Source organism: Dendronephthya gigantea, unplaced genomic scaffold, assembly GCF_004324835.1.
Source record: "Dendronephthya gigantea isolate DGI-Jeju-01 unplaced genomic scaffold, DenGig_1.0 000050F, whole genome shotgun sequence".
NCBI lineage: Eukaryota > Metazoa > Cnidaria > Anthozoa > Malacalcyonacea > Nephtheidae > Dendronephthya > Dendronephthya gigantea.
The window spans coordinates 818,186-836,012 of NW_021163060.1; the positions used below are offsets into that span (position 1 = coordinate 818,186).

At 35.6% G+C, this 17,827-nt stretch overlaps 6 protein-coding genes across 6 annotated transcripts; 4 read left to right on the forward strand and 2 right to left on the reverse strand.

Annotated features, from left to right (window-relative positions):
* The first annotated feature begins 2,832 nt into the window (after positions 1–2,832).
* LOC114528599 (protein FAM8A1-like) lies at positions 2,833–4,836 on the forward strand. Its single transcript, XM_028550264.1, has 5 exons — positions 2,833–3,484; positions 3,716–3,818; positions 4,040–4,169; positions 4,290–4,450; positions 4,648–4,836. Exons 1-5 carry the CDS (start codon positions 3,130–3,132, stop codon positions 4,808–4,810), a joined length of 912 nt encoding a protein of 303 aa, XP_028406065.1. The 5' UTR covers positions 2,833–3,129; the 3' UTR covers positions 4,811–4,836.
* A 401-nt stretch (positions 4,837–5,237) lies between these two features.
* Positions 5,238–6,491, reverse strand: LOC114528600 (E3 SUMO-protein ligase NSE2-like). Its single transcript, XM_028550265.1, has 3 exons — positions 6,185–6,491; positions 5,710–5,905; positions 5,238–5,506 (listed from the first exon to the last, which is right to left on the reverse strand). Exons 1-3 carry the CDS (start codon positions 6,454–6,456, stop codon positions 5,273–5,275), a joined length of 702 nt encoding a protein of 233 aa, XP_028406066.1. The 5' UTR covers positions 6,457–6,491; the 3' UTR covers positions 5,238–5,272.
* A 293-nt stretch (positions 6,492–6,784) lies between these two features.
* On the forward strand, positions 6,785–7,663 carry LOC114528461. Its single transcript, XM_028550102.1, has 3 exons — positions 6,785–7,182; positions 7,287–7,367; positions 7,539–7,663. Exons 1-3 carry the CDS (start codon positions 6,790–6,792, stop codon positions 7,638–7,640), a joined length of 576 nt encoding a protein of 191 aa, XP_028405903.1. The 5' UTR covers positions 6,785–6,789; the 3' UTR covers positions 7,641–7,663.
* A 240-nt stretch (positions 7,664–7,903) lies between these two features.
* LOC114528460 lies at positions 7,904–9,625 on the reverse strand. Its single transcript, XM_028550101.1, has 2 exons — positions 8,746–9,625; positions 7,904–8,499 (listed from the first exon to the last, which is right to left on the reverse strand). Exons 1-2 carry the CDS (start codon positions 9,389–9,391, stop codon positions 7,925–7,927), a joined length of 1,221 nt encoding a protein of 406 aa, XP_028405902.1. The 5' UTR covers positions 9,392–9,625; the 3' UTR covers positions 7,904–7,924.
* A 462-nt stretch (positions 9,626–10,087) lies between these two features.
* LOC114528433 (ras-related GTP-binding protein C-like) lies at positions 10,088–14,475 on the forward strand. The gene is made up of 16 exons (XM_028550065.1): positions 10,088–10,371; positions 10,565–10,629; positions 11,265–11,348; positions 11,492–11,586; positions 11,707–11,738; positions 11,840–11,941; positions 12,201–12,257; positions 12,386–12,455; positions 12,584–12,656; positions 12,734–12,773; positions 12,885–12,959; positions 13,049–13,113; positions 13,188–13,265; positions 13,516–13,614; positions 13,702–13,798; positions 13,908–14,475. The coding sequence occupies exons 1-16, from the start codon at positions 10,363–10,365 to the stop codon at positions 14,019–14,021; spliced, it is 1,155 nt and encodes a 384-aa protein (XP_028405866.1). The 5' UTR covers positions 10,088–10,362; the 3' UTR covers positions 14,022–14,475.
* Positions 14,476–14,732: 257 nt separating this feature from the next.
* Positions 14,733–17,704, forward strand: LOC114528419 (inorganic pyrophosphatase-like). Its single transcript, XM_028550041.1, has 12 exons — positions 14,733–14,906; positions 15,253–15,311; positions 15,534–15,590; positions 15,831–15,950; positions 16,069–16,155; positions 16,407–16,533; positions 16,629–16,669; positions 16,752–16,838; positions 16,990–17,075; positions 17,183–17,249; positions 17,321–17,360; positions 17,566–17,704. The coding sequence occupies exons 1-12, from the start codon at positions 14,744–14,746 to the stop codon at positions 17,595–17,597; spliced, it is 966 nt and encodes a 321-aa protein (XP_028405842.1). The 5' UTR covers positions 14,733–14,743; the 3' UTR covers positions 17,598–17,704.
* Positions 17,705–17,827: the final 123 nt, after the last annotated feature.

The window sequence follows — 17,827 nt, forward strand, 5'->3', positions numbered from 1 at the left end:
TGAAAATGTTATTACTCTTCAACATTCACGAGATATGTTAGTTAAAATTATAGAACACAATTCCATTTTGTCACTGAGTGTACGAGCTTTAGGTGCACAGTCATTTCAAACTAGTGAAAAGATATTGGAACTCCAAGTGAGGAAGTTGAAAAACAAAAAAATCTTCAACAATTCATGGTGATACATGATATATTAAACAAACGAGTGATTTTTAAAGAACTTTTTCGGGCTCGACTTGCTGAAATGTTTTATGTGATATCCTTAAAAAACTTCCTGGAATGTTCCAAGACGACTAGTATTTTTGACTTGACAACAATTGTCATGTTTTGACTCGTCATTCAGTCGAGATTCAAGTGTCTTAAACTGTTGACCTCGCGTGATGACACCCATTTGTTTTAGACTATTTTCGGTCATTCTTCGGATTGCGGAAATCTTGCTGCTATTATATTCTAAATTTCATAAAATTACGAAAATGACTTCGAAATCAAATAAACGTCTCATAGTTTTATTCGGAGAAATGAGAGAATGAATAAGTATATTTTTATTTAAACTATTGAACTACTTAAGTCTTAAACAAAAAGATGCGAAATATTGCAGCCTATAAAGTTAAGTACACTTAGTCTATACATTTAGATATTTTACAACGATAACAAATATTACAAAGGATTTTATCCATTTATGCAGAGTAAAGCAGGGTATGTCCTCAAATGATCTCCATCAGTGTTAATTGTGATTATCTTTTGACATTATCACCAAAAATAATCATGAGAAAACGTTTCGGTCCGTGATTTTTTTTATCGTTTGATTCGTAGTTCATTCAAGAGCATATTTTTGTATTGTCGTTCGTCCGTTTCACAAGTGGCTCATTATATTTTTACGGCGACGAATCCAACTCGATTTCTAACGAATTAAACAAATATAAGACGTTTCTAAGATTTCGTAAACAGATCTAAATAACTTCCAATTAGTTTAATTAAATAAGAAAATATCATTTTAAGAGGATTAAAATTAAAAAAAATATGGAGACATAAACGGACCTTCGGAATTTAGTGCATAGTAACGAGGTCGCTTCATTTCAAAACACGGCAAGACAAGCACCATCAGAGAGGACCTTATATGACCATCGATAGAGTTAATCGGACCCTGTATTTTCGAATTCGTTCTATTATTATAATATTATTCTACACACGTAATTGCTTGGATATTTTTAGAACCAAATACCGGATTTTTATAGTAATTCGAGTTAAATTTGTCATGTGTTTTGCATGGTATTGCTGACACAAGTTCATTTAATAATAGTATTGATCCAATTTTTACCTCGCTTGGGGTCTCCGACTAGTGAGACTACTTTTATTATTTCGAGTACTAATGTAATAGCGGTCAGCGGACAGTACCTTAATTTTTACCGCGCTTCTGGTTTCATTGAGTTCAAAAGAGATTTTTACGTTTGTGAGGGCTGTAGAAAGTATAAAAGTCTTTTTGAAGCCTCAAAATACTCAGACGGAATCTCAAACACGCCGTTTTTCGTAATTTTTTATGTAATTTAATTTGTCGGCGGTGTTGTTCTGATGATATTTCAAAAGTACGTCACAGACGTCAGCATGATGACATCATCTAGCACAAAATATTGTCATTTGTATCTAGCAAAATCTAAAATCCGGAAAAAGGCCACTAGAGAAAGGGTAAATGTACCATTAGAGTTCATAGGCGCTAACAGAAAACGGTGTCTACGGCAATGGCATTGTTTTGTACCTATTTGTCTGAAATATCATTAACGGATATGTTTTTTTCTGACACAAGCAGTAATTTAATAAAAACACGTTGATTTGACATCCGCCTGTAAATCGATTTGATAAATGATTTCCCGTTTCACGCGCGCCAGGGGAGAGACGGAAAGGCGGAAACCATTATTAAATCATTACGCCGAAATTTTTCTTAAACAATAACTACACGCGAATTGCAACGTGGAGAAAGCCATGTGTTTAGGCTCAATGCCTTTGCGGGGATCATAGTGTTGAAAAATGCAACGATGTGACGAAATTTAAGTTAAATTTCATTCATTTTAAAGTCTATACAGGTTATTTTATATCAAGATTATTTGCTTCAAATGTTCTCTACAAAGATCCAAAGTTATAGGCTTATAGGGGTGATATCTGATATATTTTGAGATACCCACATGTTCTGTCCACATTTCATTGTTTTTTTAAAAATGCACGTGTTGAAACAGTTCCTGATACTACGATCCAAGCTATTTACCTTCTATGATGATAATTCATGTTAATACCACAGACGGAAAACTAAACCGATCAATTTCAAGGGCTGTTGTTCGAAGCAAGCTTTAGGTAAATCACAGATAGTATTCATCGAATTGTCACATTCCTCGCAGAACTTTGCTTCAATAATTCAAATCATCTGGAGAAATAACTGTTTGATGATTCTATAAGTTTAAATTGAATCAGGCATGAAAATAACTGATCCTTCAATACCCTCAGGGCTTGAAATTGATCCTCACATAAGTCCACTGTTACTAAAGGTAGAAATCTAAATATATTTTTTTCTGTACTTAATAGTTTTCATCAGGTGGACAGCGCGTGACTGCGGCAAATTCCTGCTAACATATGCTGGTTTGGTTTAGTAATTTGTTGACAACTTTCCTTTGTTTAAAATAACATTTTTTTCACAACGTTCCCATAGGTTTTAATATAAATCCTATTTAAAAATGATTAGCTTTGCGTGTAATTAATTGGTAAATCATCTCAAACAACAGTTTTTTTCGAAGCTCTATTTTAACATCCTGATCTGAAATACCTACAATTCGCGTCCTTTGAAACAACGAGGTTTTATTGGGTGTTTGTCGTCACTAATATATGTTCCTTTGAAACCTGAAATTAGTAATTTGTGGTAAAATTAATCTGTATCGATTGGTATGGATAGCCTGAAACAGGCTCATGTTTTTTTATCATAGGTTATGCTGCCCTAAAATTCGCAGGCAACCCACCTAGACATTTTAGGATGGGCGGAAAAGTAGGGCTGTTTTCAGGCTAAAATTGCCGAAATTGTGACATCCACGTTGACCAATCACAATCGAGCTTTCCGTTTCGCCTTTAATGACGAAATCACGAAAACAATATGGCGGAACAGCGAGAACAAGTCGATGTGAACAGAGGGGAAAATAATGTCCAAAATATGAACTATAACCATCCCGATTACTCGAATTATCAGCAGTATTGGCAGTATTATTACTCCTATTATATGTATTACTACAATTTTTATTATTACATGCTTTTGTGTCAGAATAATGCGGGGTTTATTGGGAATGTACCTCAACAACAGTCATTGCATCAACAACATGGAACAGTTCCTACCGCTCAGCTGAACGGTGCAAGAGTTCAGCCAAATAATGAACCAAATCTTGGACGGCGATTCTTTAATGGCGGTCTTTTTGGAGTTTTTGCCGTTGAAAGGAGGAGAGAGCCTGAGGAACGTATGTATTTGAATGCAGCAGCATTTTTATCAATGTTATATATCAAAAATAAACCTGTTCTTTATACTAGAAATAGTCACTTATCACAGATATAAATATACCTAGTTTGTGCATTCATCATTGCCATTTTAATCCACTATGCATTGTGTAGTTTCTAGGGATACTTACACACATGCAAACTTATAAACCTTTCTTTCTTAAAGGATAATTAAACTCATTTCTTTTTTAAAGGATATGAATATAGAGTTGCTCCATTAGGAAAAAGAGTGTTTGCTGAATTCATTGATTTTGTTTTCTTGTACTTTATCAAGTATTCATTATTTCTGTTATATTAGTAAGTGCAAGTTTTCTGCTATCATTCTAAATGAGTTTTTCTCCGTATGGAAATTTCCGACAGATGTCTGTTTACATTTGTACTGTGTGATAAACTTTATTGGTCCAGTTGTACAAAGATCAGGTAGCCTCATCCAACAAATATTGCTATTGAGTCCCATATAACTGGACCATTCCTGTGTAAGTTATCTGTAAGGGCTAAAAGGTTGTGATTTATTTCAGCAAGGATCCAGACAAGCTCAACACCCAGTTTCAATATATCCTGGTGATAGACGATAACACAAGCATCAAAGATCTGGAGGATGTTCTTTTTCAAGCCCTTATTTACCGGTTCATTGTGTTTCTTTATGAGGTATTTACATTTGATACACATATCTTGAGATTTCTCAAGGATAATAGCCAAATTCGGATTTAAAAAGCTACAATGACCCCACACTTAGCATCAACATAAAGGAATTTTACTTTTTTACAGGCTCTATTTATTGCCATGCCATTTCCATGTACAATTGGTGGGGCAACATTGGGGAAATACATGATGGGAATAACAGTTGTCCAATATCTTAGTTTTACACCAATTGAAGGACACAATTTACGTCGATTTACAGGATATGCCTCAAGGCTATCACTATGGCAGTATGTATTGAAAGATTTATGCATCACTATCATTGCTAAACCCTTCATAAAGTGCCTCAGGCAATCTTCATTTTAACATGTACATTGAACATTTTTTTCAAATCAATAAACCATCCAACAATACAGCTGTGTTTTTCATTATAGAGATCTTAGAATGCTGTGATTGTTTACTCTTTCTGTTTTTATTTGTATTTCAGATCATGCGTTCGAGCTACGTTGAAGAACTTCATGATTACATTTTTCTTTCCCATCATATTCACAACTATGTTCTTGCAGAATTTCCGAACGCCTTATGATTTTGTTGCGAGCTCGGTCGTTGTTGATGCTTATCCTAGAAGACTCAATCAACGACAAAACTAGCTGTAACAAACAGCAATCCTTTGCATCTACCTTTTCAGAAATAGAATAATGTGCTACAGAATAATAATGGTAGAAAACACTCTTTTGCTGGAGCGATTGTTAACCAAGTTGTAAGTAATGAAACACACTAAGATCTATTACGCTTGTACATGCTAAACGCTAGTGGAAATGTCTAGAGGTTGGAATAACTGGAGGACTTTCAATACAGAGATGCTTCCCTCCCTATAGACGTCGCTATAGTTGTATGCAGAATAGAGGTGTGATTATACAATTATATATGCAATTATGAGGCTATTAATAATCTTAGCTAAATAGCATAATATAAATAACAAAATAACTTTAATATAATATCTGTGCAGTGTACATAGTATCTATAAATCTCAAGGCACTCAATCACTCAGTAGTAATCACAGTTGCTACAAAAACATCATCTGTCGCTTGTCCTAATTTACAAGAATGATTTCACTGTTTTCTTTGTAATCGTTTTATACGGAATGCAAGGCTTGAATTTGGTTCAATATCCGCTTCAGTTACGTAGTGGGCGCAACCACCGACAGGACATCGCACACGGTTCTGCCTCACTCTGATGTGGTGGAGAATTGCAGCTTTTTCGAAACTGTGATGGCATTTCTTACTTCGCACTGGTTCAACCATTTGTTTTTGGGTCAGTGGACAGATAACTGACTCTTCCGAGGCCTGTAAAAGAATTAATGTCCTGGGATTGAATTTAGCTATCTTGACCAGACTCTCTAAGACCTAACCCCAGAGCTCCGATCTCTGGAGATATCTGTACATCCTGAATTGGTCATCAATACCTCTAATGCTCTAGAGACTACAGGCTGACCATGGACGAGGAGGAATATATGATGTTACATGTGTACACAAGGTGATGAACTAACCTGTGCAATCATAATATCTGAATCAATGGTGGCATTCTGATCTGTAGGTAAAGGCTGACCGCTATGGTGCACATTCCAAACTTGCTTGACAAACTCCTTGATGTTCGGATGTTCCTGAATGCTTTCATTCATGCTGTTCTCTTCCGTCTCATTCAGTTTGTTCATGAAGATCTCCTCAATGCTGGGTACATTTCCACTTAAAAAATTGAGGGGAAATAATTCATAATTGGTGATTCAATGAAAATTATACACATCTTGAAATTTGTCCAAATGCAGCAACCATCTAGGTCTAGTGACAATAGTTGCAAACATAGCACATTGCTGCAATATTGCTACTGTCTTTAATATATAATTAATCATGTGATTAATTTACGTTTGGCACAAATAATGTTCATCGATGTGTGCAACCGACGGTAGAACTATTGATTAACCTTAAAATTCGCTTTCTACGAATAATTCAAAACAAAACACGTACGCTTTCGCATTCCTGTGCTCTTCTTGAAACGCTGTTTTAGTCGTTTCTGCGGCCTGAAGCCATTGCTTGAGCTCTTTTTCCATTTTAACATACTCCAAAGTGATGTCTTTCAGCTGTTCGATTTCGGCCGTTGTTTTACCAGACTCGTTACATTCCTCGATGTCGAGGGCGATTTCCAGCGTTGTCGAGTAGCCAACATCGAGATATTCTTGCATTCGTGAGAGTTTACCAACCGCGTTATCGACAGGATTGTATTGAAAAGAACCCGCCATTTTGAATCGCTTCGTGTGCTAAAGTTTACGCGGGAAAGGTGCGAGATTGGCGGGAATCTATAATATAATATAGATCAGGGGGGAGCTTGATATAAATTTTGCAAGCGTTTTCATTACAAATTTTATTTAAAGTCCATAGAAATGAAGTTTTTATGTTGGAAGTCTTATGGATGTGTATGTAAATTCAGAATTCTTCCAAGAGAGTTCTTGAATTCGATAATTTTGCTTCTATTGTGGCATTTTGTTAAAATTTAATGCCTCTGGTGATAAAAAATGTGGATATTGTTCCCCCCCTGTCTTCGTTGTTTTTGCTTACTTGAGTATAAAAACAAGATGGCGGACCATAGAGGAGTGAGACATCATCCGATGTCAAATTTAGCGTTTCACAATCAAGCTATGAACTTTCCGCCGACAATTCAAGTGGAAATGGCCGATGCTTTACCCATTGATGTTATGAAAACGAACATCGCGGTAGCCGTCGAAGGACAGAATCTCGTACAAGAGATTGTTCAAAAAGCCACTGCGCTGTTTAAAACACTGCAAGACTGCGAAGTGTTGAACCTAGAGAAGGCGGGAAGCAAAGATAAGCATCAGGAGTTGTCTAAGACGTCGAAGGAGACATTGCATGGTTTGAAAGAACTGTTTGATAAGCTAAGAGTTGTGTATGAAGAGTCTAGGAGAAGGATGCCAGAAATCCATGATTTGTTGAGCTCTGGAAATATTGAGGTACCAAAATGAAGCATTAAAAGGTCTGATTTCTCAGTGATTTCAAAGGCATTGTGTTGATATTTCTGCTCTTGAATTCCCTGTATATTTATTGCCATTTTCAGCACCTATTGCCTTTTGAGAATGATCCTAGTCAAATGGTAGGAATGGATATGCAAGATCCTGAAAGAGAAGGCCTGATCAAGGTGAGCTTTTGTATTTGCCGATGTTGAATCTCCAGGTCAGTTTAGTCCTAAGAAAGACTGTTGGTGTTAGTAGTGTTGGCTGACAATTCAACCCTGTTTATCTGAATACTTTAATCTGAATATCTTGAGCATGATAACTACTGCACCTAACTATTGTTTGAATTTTTTTAGGAAGTACAAATGAAAAATGCAAAGATAAAAGTTCTTATTGAAAAATTTCGAACTTTGATACAAGATCTAAGCTTGATTGTACAGCTTGAGACATCTCAATAACGGTGACTACAACCCCCATTATCTAGCTCAATACCCCTCCCCCCCTGTGACTAGAAGTCAGCAACATTAAACAACGTTTTGTAATAGATCATTGTATATAATCCTTTCTCAGCTAGACCAGAATGTTAAATTTATGCTAGAGCAAGTTCGTTTCAAGTTTTCTCAAAGAGCTATTCGTTCCAGCTTTACTGCAGAGAAAATAAACTATAAAACAAGATGCATATCTTAATAAGCTAAAAACAAACACCTTCATACACGAATTATAGTAAGATTTATCATTCACTTCAGGTTTCTTCATGAAGAAAAGCAAGTCCTCTTGAGGAAACCTCTTTCACTGCAAATTTCTTTCCTCGCTGTCTCATCCGATATGCTTGATAAATCACGTCTTCTCTTTGATCTCCATACGACAATACAGCTAATATCGCCTTCATTTGTTCCTCGCTATGAAAATCAATCATAAAATAGAAGAATGCATCGCGCAAGAACTTCAACTTCAGTTGATTGTGTTGGTCCGTCTCTTTCTCTCGTTTCTCCTTGGCTTTCCATCCTTGCGCCGACACAATGGCGTTCTCCATAATTTCTTCAGGATTATTTTTTTGTATCTCTTTTATAAGTTCATCCTTTTCCACAAGTTCCATTTTCAAATCCAGGAGTTCTTTCATGGAAGAACAACAAGCGACAATATCGTCTGATTCACTGCACGGCGACTCGAATTCCTTGATTCGCTCCGAGAGTTCCTCCACCGTTTTCTCGGAATCCAATAATTTCTTCTTCAATTCCTGGATTTCTCGGCAGCGTTCCTCCGCCAATGTGGATTTTCTCTGCCATTTCATTTGCTCTTTGTGAGTTTGTTCTCGAGCTATAGTGAAATAAAAGTAAGAATTCACATCACGTCAACATAGAGCTCATTTTTTGAGGCAGTTTGGAAAAGCTTTAGTTTTCTACCATTCCCACAATAAAGCACTTTCGCTTTGTAAGATCCTATAAAACAGTCTCACACCCCCCCCCCTCGTCGGTCGATGAACAAAACCCATCTGAACCACCTTAATAGATAACCCCTTCCCAAAGTTGATTGATAAAAAACCTTCTTCCCCTCGCGGATTACCTCTCTCAACTTCTCTTCTAAGGGTGGAGATATCTTCATCTCGTGTTTTAATCAACGCGCGGGAGTCCCGCAACGCGCGTTCCAACTCGCCGATAGTCCCTCTCAATAACGATACCATCGAAGCTTCTGTGTCATCCTCGACGTCTGAGAAATCATCTTCGTGTAATATCGTAAACCTGTTCAGCTTCCTCGAGGAGTTTTCTGAACCGGAGGCCTGTTCCTTTTGTGATACCTCCTCTTGTAACTCGGCGACGTTTTCTGCGACTTTAACGTTTTCACTTTTTATTGAAATATCTTTTGCCATAGTGTTTTCATCGCCTGGTTGAGAATCCGTTGTTAAAGCTTGTGCTAAACTAGACTCAGGAAGAATTTCCGATCCTTTGCATTCACCAATATCTTGCGAAAAAGCTTCATCATCGCTTTCTAAAATCACCGTAGTTTTATCAGATGTTTTCCTTTCGAGATCAACGGTCGAATCATTGCCGTCATCAGCTTTGCTTTGTACATCTTTTCCCATTTCCGATGAAGTATCCTCTTCTAAATTTGGCTCCAGGATTTCCGACTTGGCGTAAGGTATTTTGGCAGTTTCTGAGACGATATTCTGATCCGTAATATCAATTTCACTAAATTCTATCGTTTCTTCCATGATACGTTGTGATTACTCTTTGTGAAATAGTAAAATTAATCTTTTTGGATTCGTTGAGAACTCTTGAACTTTCTTTCAGCTTTTTGGCTTTAGTGAGTGTAACTTAAAAAGTGAAATCTTCAGATTATGGTTAGAAGACTTCACCGAGGCAAGATCTGATCAAAATTTAGCATTTGCGACAGCGACTGAAGTTGAAAATTCAAACGCCTCGAATTTACAACATGACTTAGCAAGTGCCATTCAAGCGAAAACAATGGCAATGCTGTCATATGACTGGTCAAACTGGTGGTTTGGTGCGGTGTTTTCATCGAGGTGTAAATCTGATTTTGGAAGCATGAATTGCATTTGTTTGAACCTTAATGAACTGCATTCATTCAGAGTCAAACAAATGAATCTGCCGTAAAAACGGATACCAAATAAACTGGCTCACCAAGGGAACATATATAGCTAAAGAAGCTGTCTGATTGATGTTTCACTCTCATCAGTTCCACATATTCATTGAAATCCCTAGGAGGCTGTTGTAACCTGAGTGGTACATGAAAGGGGTCAGGCTTCCCTGCAAAAAACACTTGAGCGATATTGGTGAGGGGGGTATTTGCAAGAAAGGGAGGAGGGGGGGTATTCATAAAAATGGCGACTTATTTCTGTATTGACACGTACGTGCATGTTCTTTGTGTTTTTATATGTTTTGTGTCTGACGTTTCTCGACAACTCATTGTGCTATTCTTGGAGCTCATTGGCTGTAGTATAATCCCACAATCCCTTGCATCCTTCGTGCTCGTGTTTATCAGACTTCGTTCTCATTTCAGCCGCGTGCGTGCGCGTTTTAGTCACGTTCGTGTTTACGCGCCTGCGATTTTACGTACATTATGAACTTTGTGTTTGTATCGTCACATGACTTTCTAACAAAATCGAACGTTCTTTAAATTTACATCGAATTTTCTCGTGTTTTTTATTGAAATCATTTGGAAATGACCGACGTGAGTAACTTTACAACCAAATATGCTGTATAAGAATTTGTATATTTGCGTATTTACTAAATTGGGACGCCTAATCTGATCTTGATTTTATTTCCGTTTCATCAGTGGAAGTGTATATCCTTACTTTACAGAATTTTCTTAGAATATTGTATTTATACGTTTGCATGAAACTTTGATCCATCTCTTCTTTTAGTCATACGAGGAAGACGAGAACTTTGGCAGCTACAGCATGGTTGGTTCATTCCCGAAAGATTTCTGGTAAGATCGTTGATACAAAACTGATGTGAAATCTTTGAGAGTAAAAAATGCTGTGCTTGTTTTGATATTTCGTAATGGCTACGATCGTTAATTCACCGTTTTATTCAAGACAATGCGATGGTTTCACATTCGTTGTTTGTTTTGTTCCCTTGTGTAACAAATCCTTGTGTGTTATCTTAATGATATGAGCACAAATATTTGGCAATATTTCCAATGATGGTTGGAGAAAAAATGAAAATGCTGCCAGACACTTGTATATCTTTGGAAGTCGACAGATTATAAATAATTTGTCACAGTCCACCAGTAAAAATATCTGGTGTTATATGGATGATATCTAAATGTCTGTTCTCACAATCCAATTTTGTCCAACCAATTCACTTTAGAAGCCAGTTGTATAGACGTCTAGTTACCTTTTAACTATAATTAGTGATAGAATTGGCCAAAGTTAAATAGGATGTAGCTATGCAAAATGTAGTTAGGGACTTTTATGCAACCAGCTCCTGATGTATGGTGTGTAGACTGTTATTTATAAAGCAGTACTGTAATGGCTTTAGTTGATTTGCTGCACATACACATTGCAAGTCAACAGAGTATAAAACATCCATCAGAAGTGAATTGGATAATATTACTTTCAGCTATGAACCAGGAGGAGATAATGAAGACTATAACACAGCACCGAGTGATGAAAAACCAAGAATTTTACTTATGGGCCTGAGAAGGTGAAATGTGAATTCAATGCATTCAACCTACTTCCATTGATGAGTAAAACTATCTGGCATTAGATGGAGTTGATAGTTTAGGAAGGTGCAGCCTGTGTGTATTGTTAGCTATTCACATAAATTGGTCTTGTTCTTCTATTCAGGAGTGGCAAATCCTCAATACAAAAAGTTGTCTTTCACAAAATGTCTCCAAATGAAACTTTGTTTTTGGAAAGCACAGCAAAAGTTGTAAAAGATGGTATCCTTTTTTATTAGACTTCTTTTATATAAAAACAACTTGAGTTGTTTCATCTCTTATGTTTTATTCCTCAAAATCATAAAATGTTTATGTGCCACTTATTTCCTTGATTCTCTGAAGACATTTCAAACAGTTCCTTCGTACAGTTCCAGGTAGGATTACATACAAATCAGTTTATTTGTTTTTGGTTTTCCTCTCCTAGTTAGTTTCATTAGTTTATCATGCTACAAGCAAACCTGACATCTTTCCCTAGATTTGGGACTTTCCAGGACAGATTGACTTTTTTGACCCAGCTTTTGATTCAGAGCTGATATTTGGAAACTGCGGAGCCCTAGTGTTTGTCATTGATGCACAAGTATGTAAAATGAAATAGCATATATTACATTGTTCAGTATTGCAGTATGTTTTGCATGATAAACTTCACCAGGCCAAAATATTCTACAAATATATAATATGAAATTGTCGTTCAAGATTTATCTTTATTTGATTGTAAAAATATTCTGTTCTCTTTCTAATTGTTAGAGTAACGTGTTAACTACAGTGAATAATGAAATTGCATGTTCCAGTCTATTTTGGTTGGTATAGAAGTAACTAACAATTCCTCTTCAATTTAGGATGAATATATGGAAGCCTTACAGAAACTCCATTCAACAGTTACGAGAGCTTACAAGGTAGAAATGGTGGAAGTGGGTGAGATACAACCTAGCTATAGTGTACAAGTTTCAACTAATCATGATTGGCTCATTATAACTTTTAATCAACCTTAAAATAATTTAGTTTCTTATTTTGCTTATTTTAGGTCAATCCAAATATCAAATTTGAAGTTTTCATTCATAAAGTGGATGGCATATCAGATGACCATAAAATAGGTTTGTAAAATACAACCTGTGGTATGTCCTTCATTACCCTCATATCACCTTGAGTACCCTTTTATGTTCCTCAGAACCCCCCATGTAGCCTTCAGTACCTGTTTTAAATGTTACACATTTCTGAATAGATATTCAAAGGGACATACACCAAAGGGCGAATGACGAACTAGCTGATGCTGGTTTAGAAAGTTTATATTTAAGGTGTGAAAATACTTCATTCGAAGGAAGAAATTTCTAAATATTTTATGTTACAAATGCTCTTCTGGTTTCTTTTGCAGTTTTTATTTAACAAGCATCTATGACCATTCAATATTTGAGGTATTTAGATTCACTATTCATATCATATGTCGTATGCATGTAGTTAAAAACTCCTTTTAACTTTATAAAAGGATTAAAATTTATTTTTAAGTGGAGTTTTCTATTTTACAGGCATTTAGCAAAGTTGTTCAAAAACTAATTCCACAACTGCCAACACTGGAAAATTTACTGGACATACTAATTTCGGTAGGTATTGGTTGCTTCTTTGATCCATGCATTCTGGCCACGCTAAAACCATCAGACAACGCTAAAACCATCTCAATTTCTTTTTAAAGAGGTCTGCAATTGAAAAAGCGTTTCTTTTTGATGTGGTTAGTAAAATCTATATCGCCACAGACAGGTAAAAATTATTACACTTGAAGATGTCTTTTTTACTGAAAGAATTTCCTTTAATTTTGATAAATATTCTTTAAGTTCTCCTGTGGACATGCAGTCATATGAGCTATGCTGTGACATGATTGACGTTGTCATTGATATATCCTGTATTTACGGGTGAGAATTGTCAGAATTACCACACAATGTTTAGGGTCATTTCGTATAAAGTTCATTTAGAATATATGCGGTATCACTAGGTAAATAGGATGATGCTTACTGGAACTCTAGAAAGTTTAGAAACTCTAGAAACAATTTAGAACTGATAGAGCTATCCAGTATAAATAAAGTTAGTTTAGTTTAGGTTTCCTCCTGCAGTAACACTGGAGCAAAACTGTTCCTCAATTTCGTTGTTTTTTCTTTCTTGAAGACTAAAGGACGACGGGGAGGGAAGTGCCTATGATCAAGAAACATTATCAACGATAAAAATGAACAACACAACAGTCCTTTACCTACGGGAAGTAAACAAGTATGTTTAGAAACAAAACAACCATAAAGTAAGAGCTCATTACGGTGATACTAAATGCATTAATATACTGAATGTTTTTTGTTTCAGATTTTTGGCATTGGTTTGCATATTAAGAGAGGAAAACTTTGAAAAACGAGGTCTAATAGATTATAATTTTCTCTGCTTCAGACACGCGATACAAGAGGTATGTTTCAAGTTCTACTGCATCGAGAAATTACATTTTGCAAACGAATTTGATTATTTCAACCAAAGACTGGGGGGCAACTGAAAGTCTGAGATATTCTCATTTTTAGGTTTTTGACGTACGGAATAATTCCCTCGAGAGTGGAGCCGAGTCCTCTAATTCACGCGTCAATGGTGCAGCCAATTCACACTTAAAAAGTCGGGACGAGTCTGTCGTGGTGTGAGCCTCAGAAAGAGATATGTTCAGAGAACACTTTGATCCTAATTTAATTTCAGAAACCTGAGCAGGCAACAACTATGTTTTTGCCATATTTCTTTTTAGTTTTTCTCCAGGTAATTAGGGCAAAAAAAAGTTGTTTTGTGTTCCTTCAAACACTGAAAAAAGTATCTCCTACATTGATTTAAATGATGCACATACAGAATTAGTGAACTAAATAACTAATAACTATGGTAAAATGATTACACAAATGGATACTAATGAGCATAGAGTATTGCACCCCCAAAAATCATGGTTTCACCCCTCAATTAGGATGGCTTTGCTAGTCCTTGATGATAGACACAATCTTAAAGACTTTATATTGAAATTATGTCTTAAGTACTGTCAATCATAGTATATAACATGTATTTTTTAAGAAAAGTGAAATTTTGTAAAAACAATTTTGTTTGGGTAGTCCAAAATGCATTGTGGTTTTATTTTCTTATGGTAAGTTCAATGGTCTGAACTTCAAAACAAATTGCCTGTTGACAACAAAGCTCAGCATAATCTCGTTGATTTGCCACATTGAAAACAGCAAAAAGCCAAAAAACCCAAATTCGAAGTTCGAACGTAAAAATTGTAAAACTAAAAAGAAGCTTTACGCCCGCAATTTTTTTTGCCAGCGCAGACAAAATTCCCACCTCTTCATGTAATACGAACGAAAATACGAAATGAAACATTCTTTTATTCATGTTTTTCCAACGCTGTACAATTGTACTTTCATCTCCATTCGTTAACCGAAGTTTTTCCAGATTTTCAGCAGTTTTTTTTAACAACACACATTTACTTAGAAGCATGTATACCTACAGCGAACGTGGCGGTCAAGATACGATAGAATATCGTGGATTTTTTTGTAAGTTTGTACTTTCATTTTTAAATTGTTACTCTTGTCAAATGATACATTGCGTATATTAAACATCGTATTGGAAATGACCTGACATCAAATGTGGTATGACAACCGCCTAAAATATACGTAAAACGTCTTGTCAAGATAGCACTTGCACTTTGAACGAAATATTGAAAAGTTTTATAAAATAGGCCCCCTGGGATGTTGCCATGTTGGTAATCAAATAGCCTTGAATTGCAATTTTAATCATAATTTGAATGTTTGGAAATATTCGATGATTTAGTAACTTTTTAATTGCGTTTACTTAATGTGGAGAAATAGAGCATTTCTAACAATCCTTTTTTTTGCCTAGCTGGACCAAATGGTTATATTTCCCCAATGCATGATATTCCATTGTATGCAGATAGCGAGGTAACTTATTGAAATATTACACATATTCATATAAAGACACTTTTCCACTCTTTTTCAATCAACTTGCAAGCTCGCTCGTAAAAGGGGGCTTGCGAGATTTTATGAGGGCAAAGGGGAAGGAACTCAGCAACTTTTTATAATCTGTCTTTTCAATCTATTATAGTATATTAATGCGTTAAATGCGTGTGTTTATTAAATATGGCGTGTTGTGCAACCTTTTAGAAAAATATTTTTAACATGGTTGTGGAAATTCCAAGGTGGACCAATGCAAAGATGGAGGTACTAGTTTTTAGTGAATTGCATGGATAATGTTCAACCTAATTTCCTACATTAACACAAGGTCTAGTTCTCGGTACAAGACATGCAGTGGTATGAAGAAGCATGCATGCAAGTATACCTTATGAGAAGTACAGGTGCCGTTATACCCAGCTATAGTGAGCTCATGTATAGGATTATAGGGTATCTTTAATTTCCAAGTAAATAAATTTAACATTTTGTAATTTTTGTGTTCTTTTTTAGATCAATTTAGCTGAAAAATTAAACCCTATTAAACAGGACATCAAAAAAGGGAAATTAAGATATGTCAATAATGTCTTTCCTTATCATGGTTATATATGGAATTACGGCGCTCTGCCGCAAGTAAGCAAATCACATGATATCAGATATCCAAATAAAAGAATCCACTAGTGCTGAGAATGGTTTTGCACACAAGCTAGGCAATATGTTGTTTCATGTTGTGTGATATTTCTGTTTGTAGACATGGGAAGACCCAAATGAAGTAGATCCTGACACAAATTGCAAAGGAGATGGAGATCCTATTGATGTTTGTGAGATTGGAACAATGGTAAGTCTGTAGATTTCTATTTTTTCATCCATATGGCTACTATTGTGAAATCATTAGTTAATAATTGCCTAGAAGACAGTTGTAGTTATACTTATATATATAGTCTCATATATGCAAAGTTAGGTATTAATAGTTTGAAGTTTAGGCTGAGTGAAAAACAAGCATTATTTTATATTCTTCTAAATACTACTTTTGGCATAATTAATATGTACTCTATACTATAATAATGGCTATTATTTTCATTTCATTAGGTAGCAGCAAGAGGTGATGTGAAGCAAGTGAAAGTTCTTGGTGTGATGGCATTGATTGACGAGGGCGAAACTGATTGGAAATTGATTGCAATTGACGTCAAAGATCCACTGGCTTCTAAAATGAATGGTATTATGGCATGTTTAGCATCATCAATTTGTATCCATAATGGAATTATTGTATAGTTTCCAAATGTAAAACAATTTGTCTTTCTCATTCCTTAGATATTGGTGATGTTGACAAATGCAAGCCTGGGCTCCTGAAGGTAGATGAAAGTATATTATAGGTTCTTCTGTGACATTCTCTCATATGTAGTTTTTGCTCAAAATTGCCACATATTTTTATAGGCCACACATGAATGGTTTAAAATCTATAAAGTTCCGACTGACAAACCGTTTAATACATTTGCATTTGATGGAGAAGCCAAAAACCAGGTGTTTTAATTTTGAAAAATATATTGTGTTTCATTGTTAATTGTGTTGTGTTTTTGATTGTTAATATTGGGGTAGCAATTTGCTTTTTGTTCACTGATTGTCTACTTAATGTGGTCTAATTTGATATTTGAATTTTTCCTCCTTTCCACAGGCCTTCGCTTTGAAAGTTATTGGAGATTGTAATGAACACTGGTCCAAAATGATGGCAAACTCTCAGCCACCGAAAGACCTAAGCCGGTACCATTTGCCCTCAAGCATACACATTAAAAATTTAGAAGAAAAAATTTTAGGAGTATATTTTTGAAATGGCCTGACATTTACTGTTTGTTGATCTTTATTTCTAGCGAGAACACAACTCTAAACAATACCAGTTCAATCACGGCAGCAGCTGCACAGACAATTGTCGATCAGGTTTGTTTAGAGATTCATAAAAAAACCATTATCATATGATATATAAAAAACCCACCATTTTTATGTTATAGGTCCCAGCAACAGGTAATCCTGGGGTTGTTAGTCCTGATGGTAAGCTAGTTGTTAATTCCTGCTATAGGGATTTTTTTATGAGGCAATCTTGTTGTTGACAATGAAACCTTTGTATAACTGAGGCAGTTTTTAGTAGAACAGTCAAAAATCCACCTTGAGATTTTGTTCCTTGTTTTGAAATTACTCTTGCAAAGTTCACAAGATGTAACTTTATCTTATTAACTTTCAAAGCCTTTTTTTGCAGTTGATAAATTGTTTTATGTGCCACAAACTTAAGCCCGGAAATTCTACAAGACTTTTCTGAAGAGGAGACATCAGACTTGACATCAAAAGAATCATTATTATCTGTTGTATTAAATAAATAAATGATGCTGAACATGTAACTGTGTTAGTTGCAAAATATCTACATGGGTTGAGGTCATCTACATTGAGTCATGCTGGTTTGAGAATGTCTTTAAGGTCAAAAGGACAATACATCAATAGTTCACAAGATGTTTCTCGGGAAA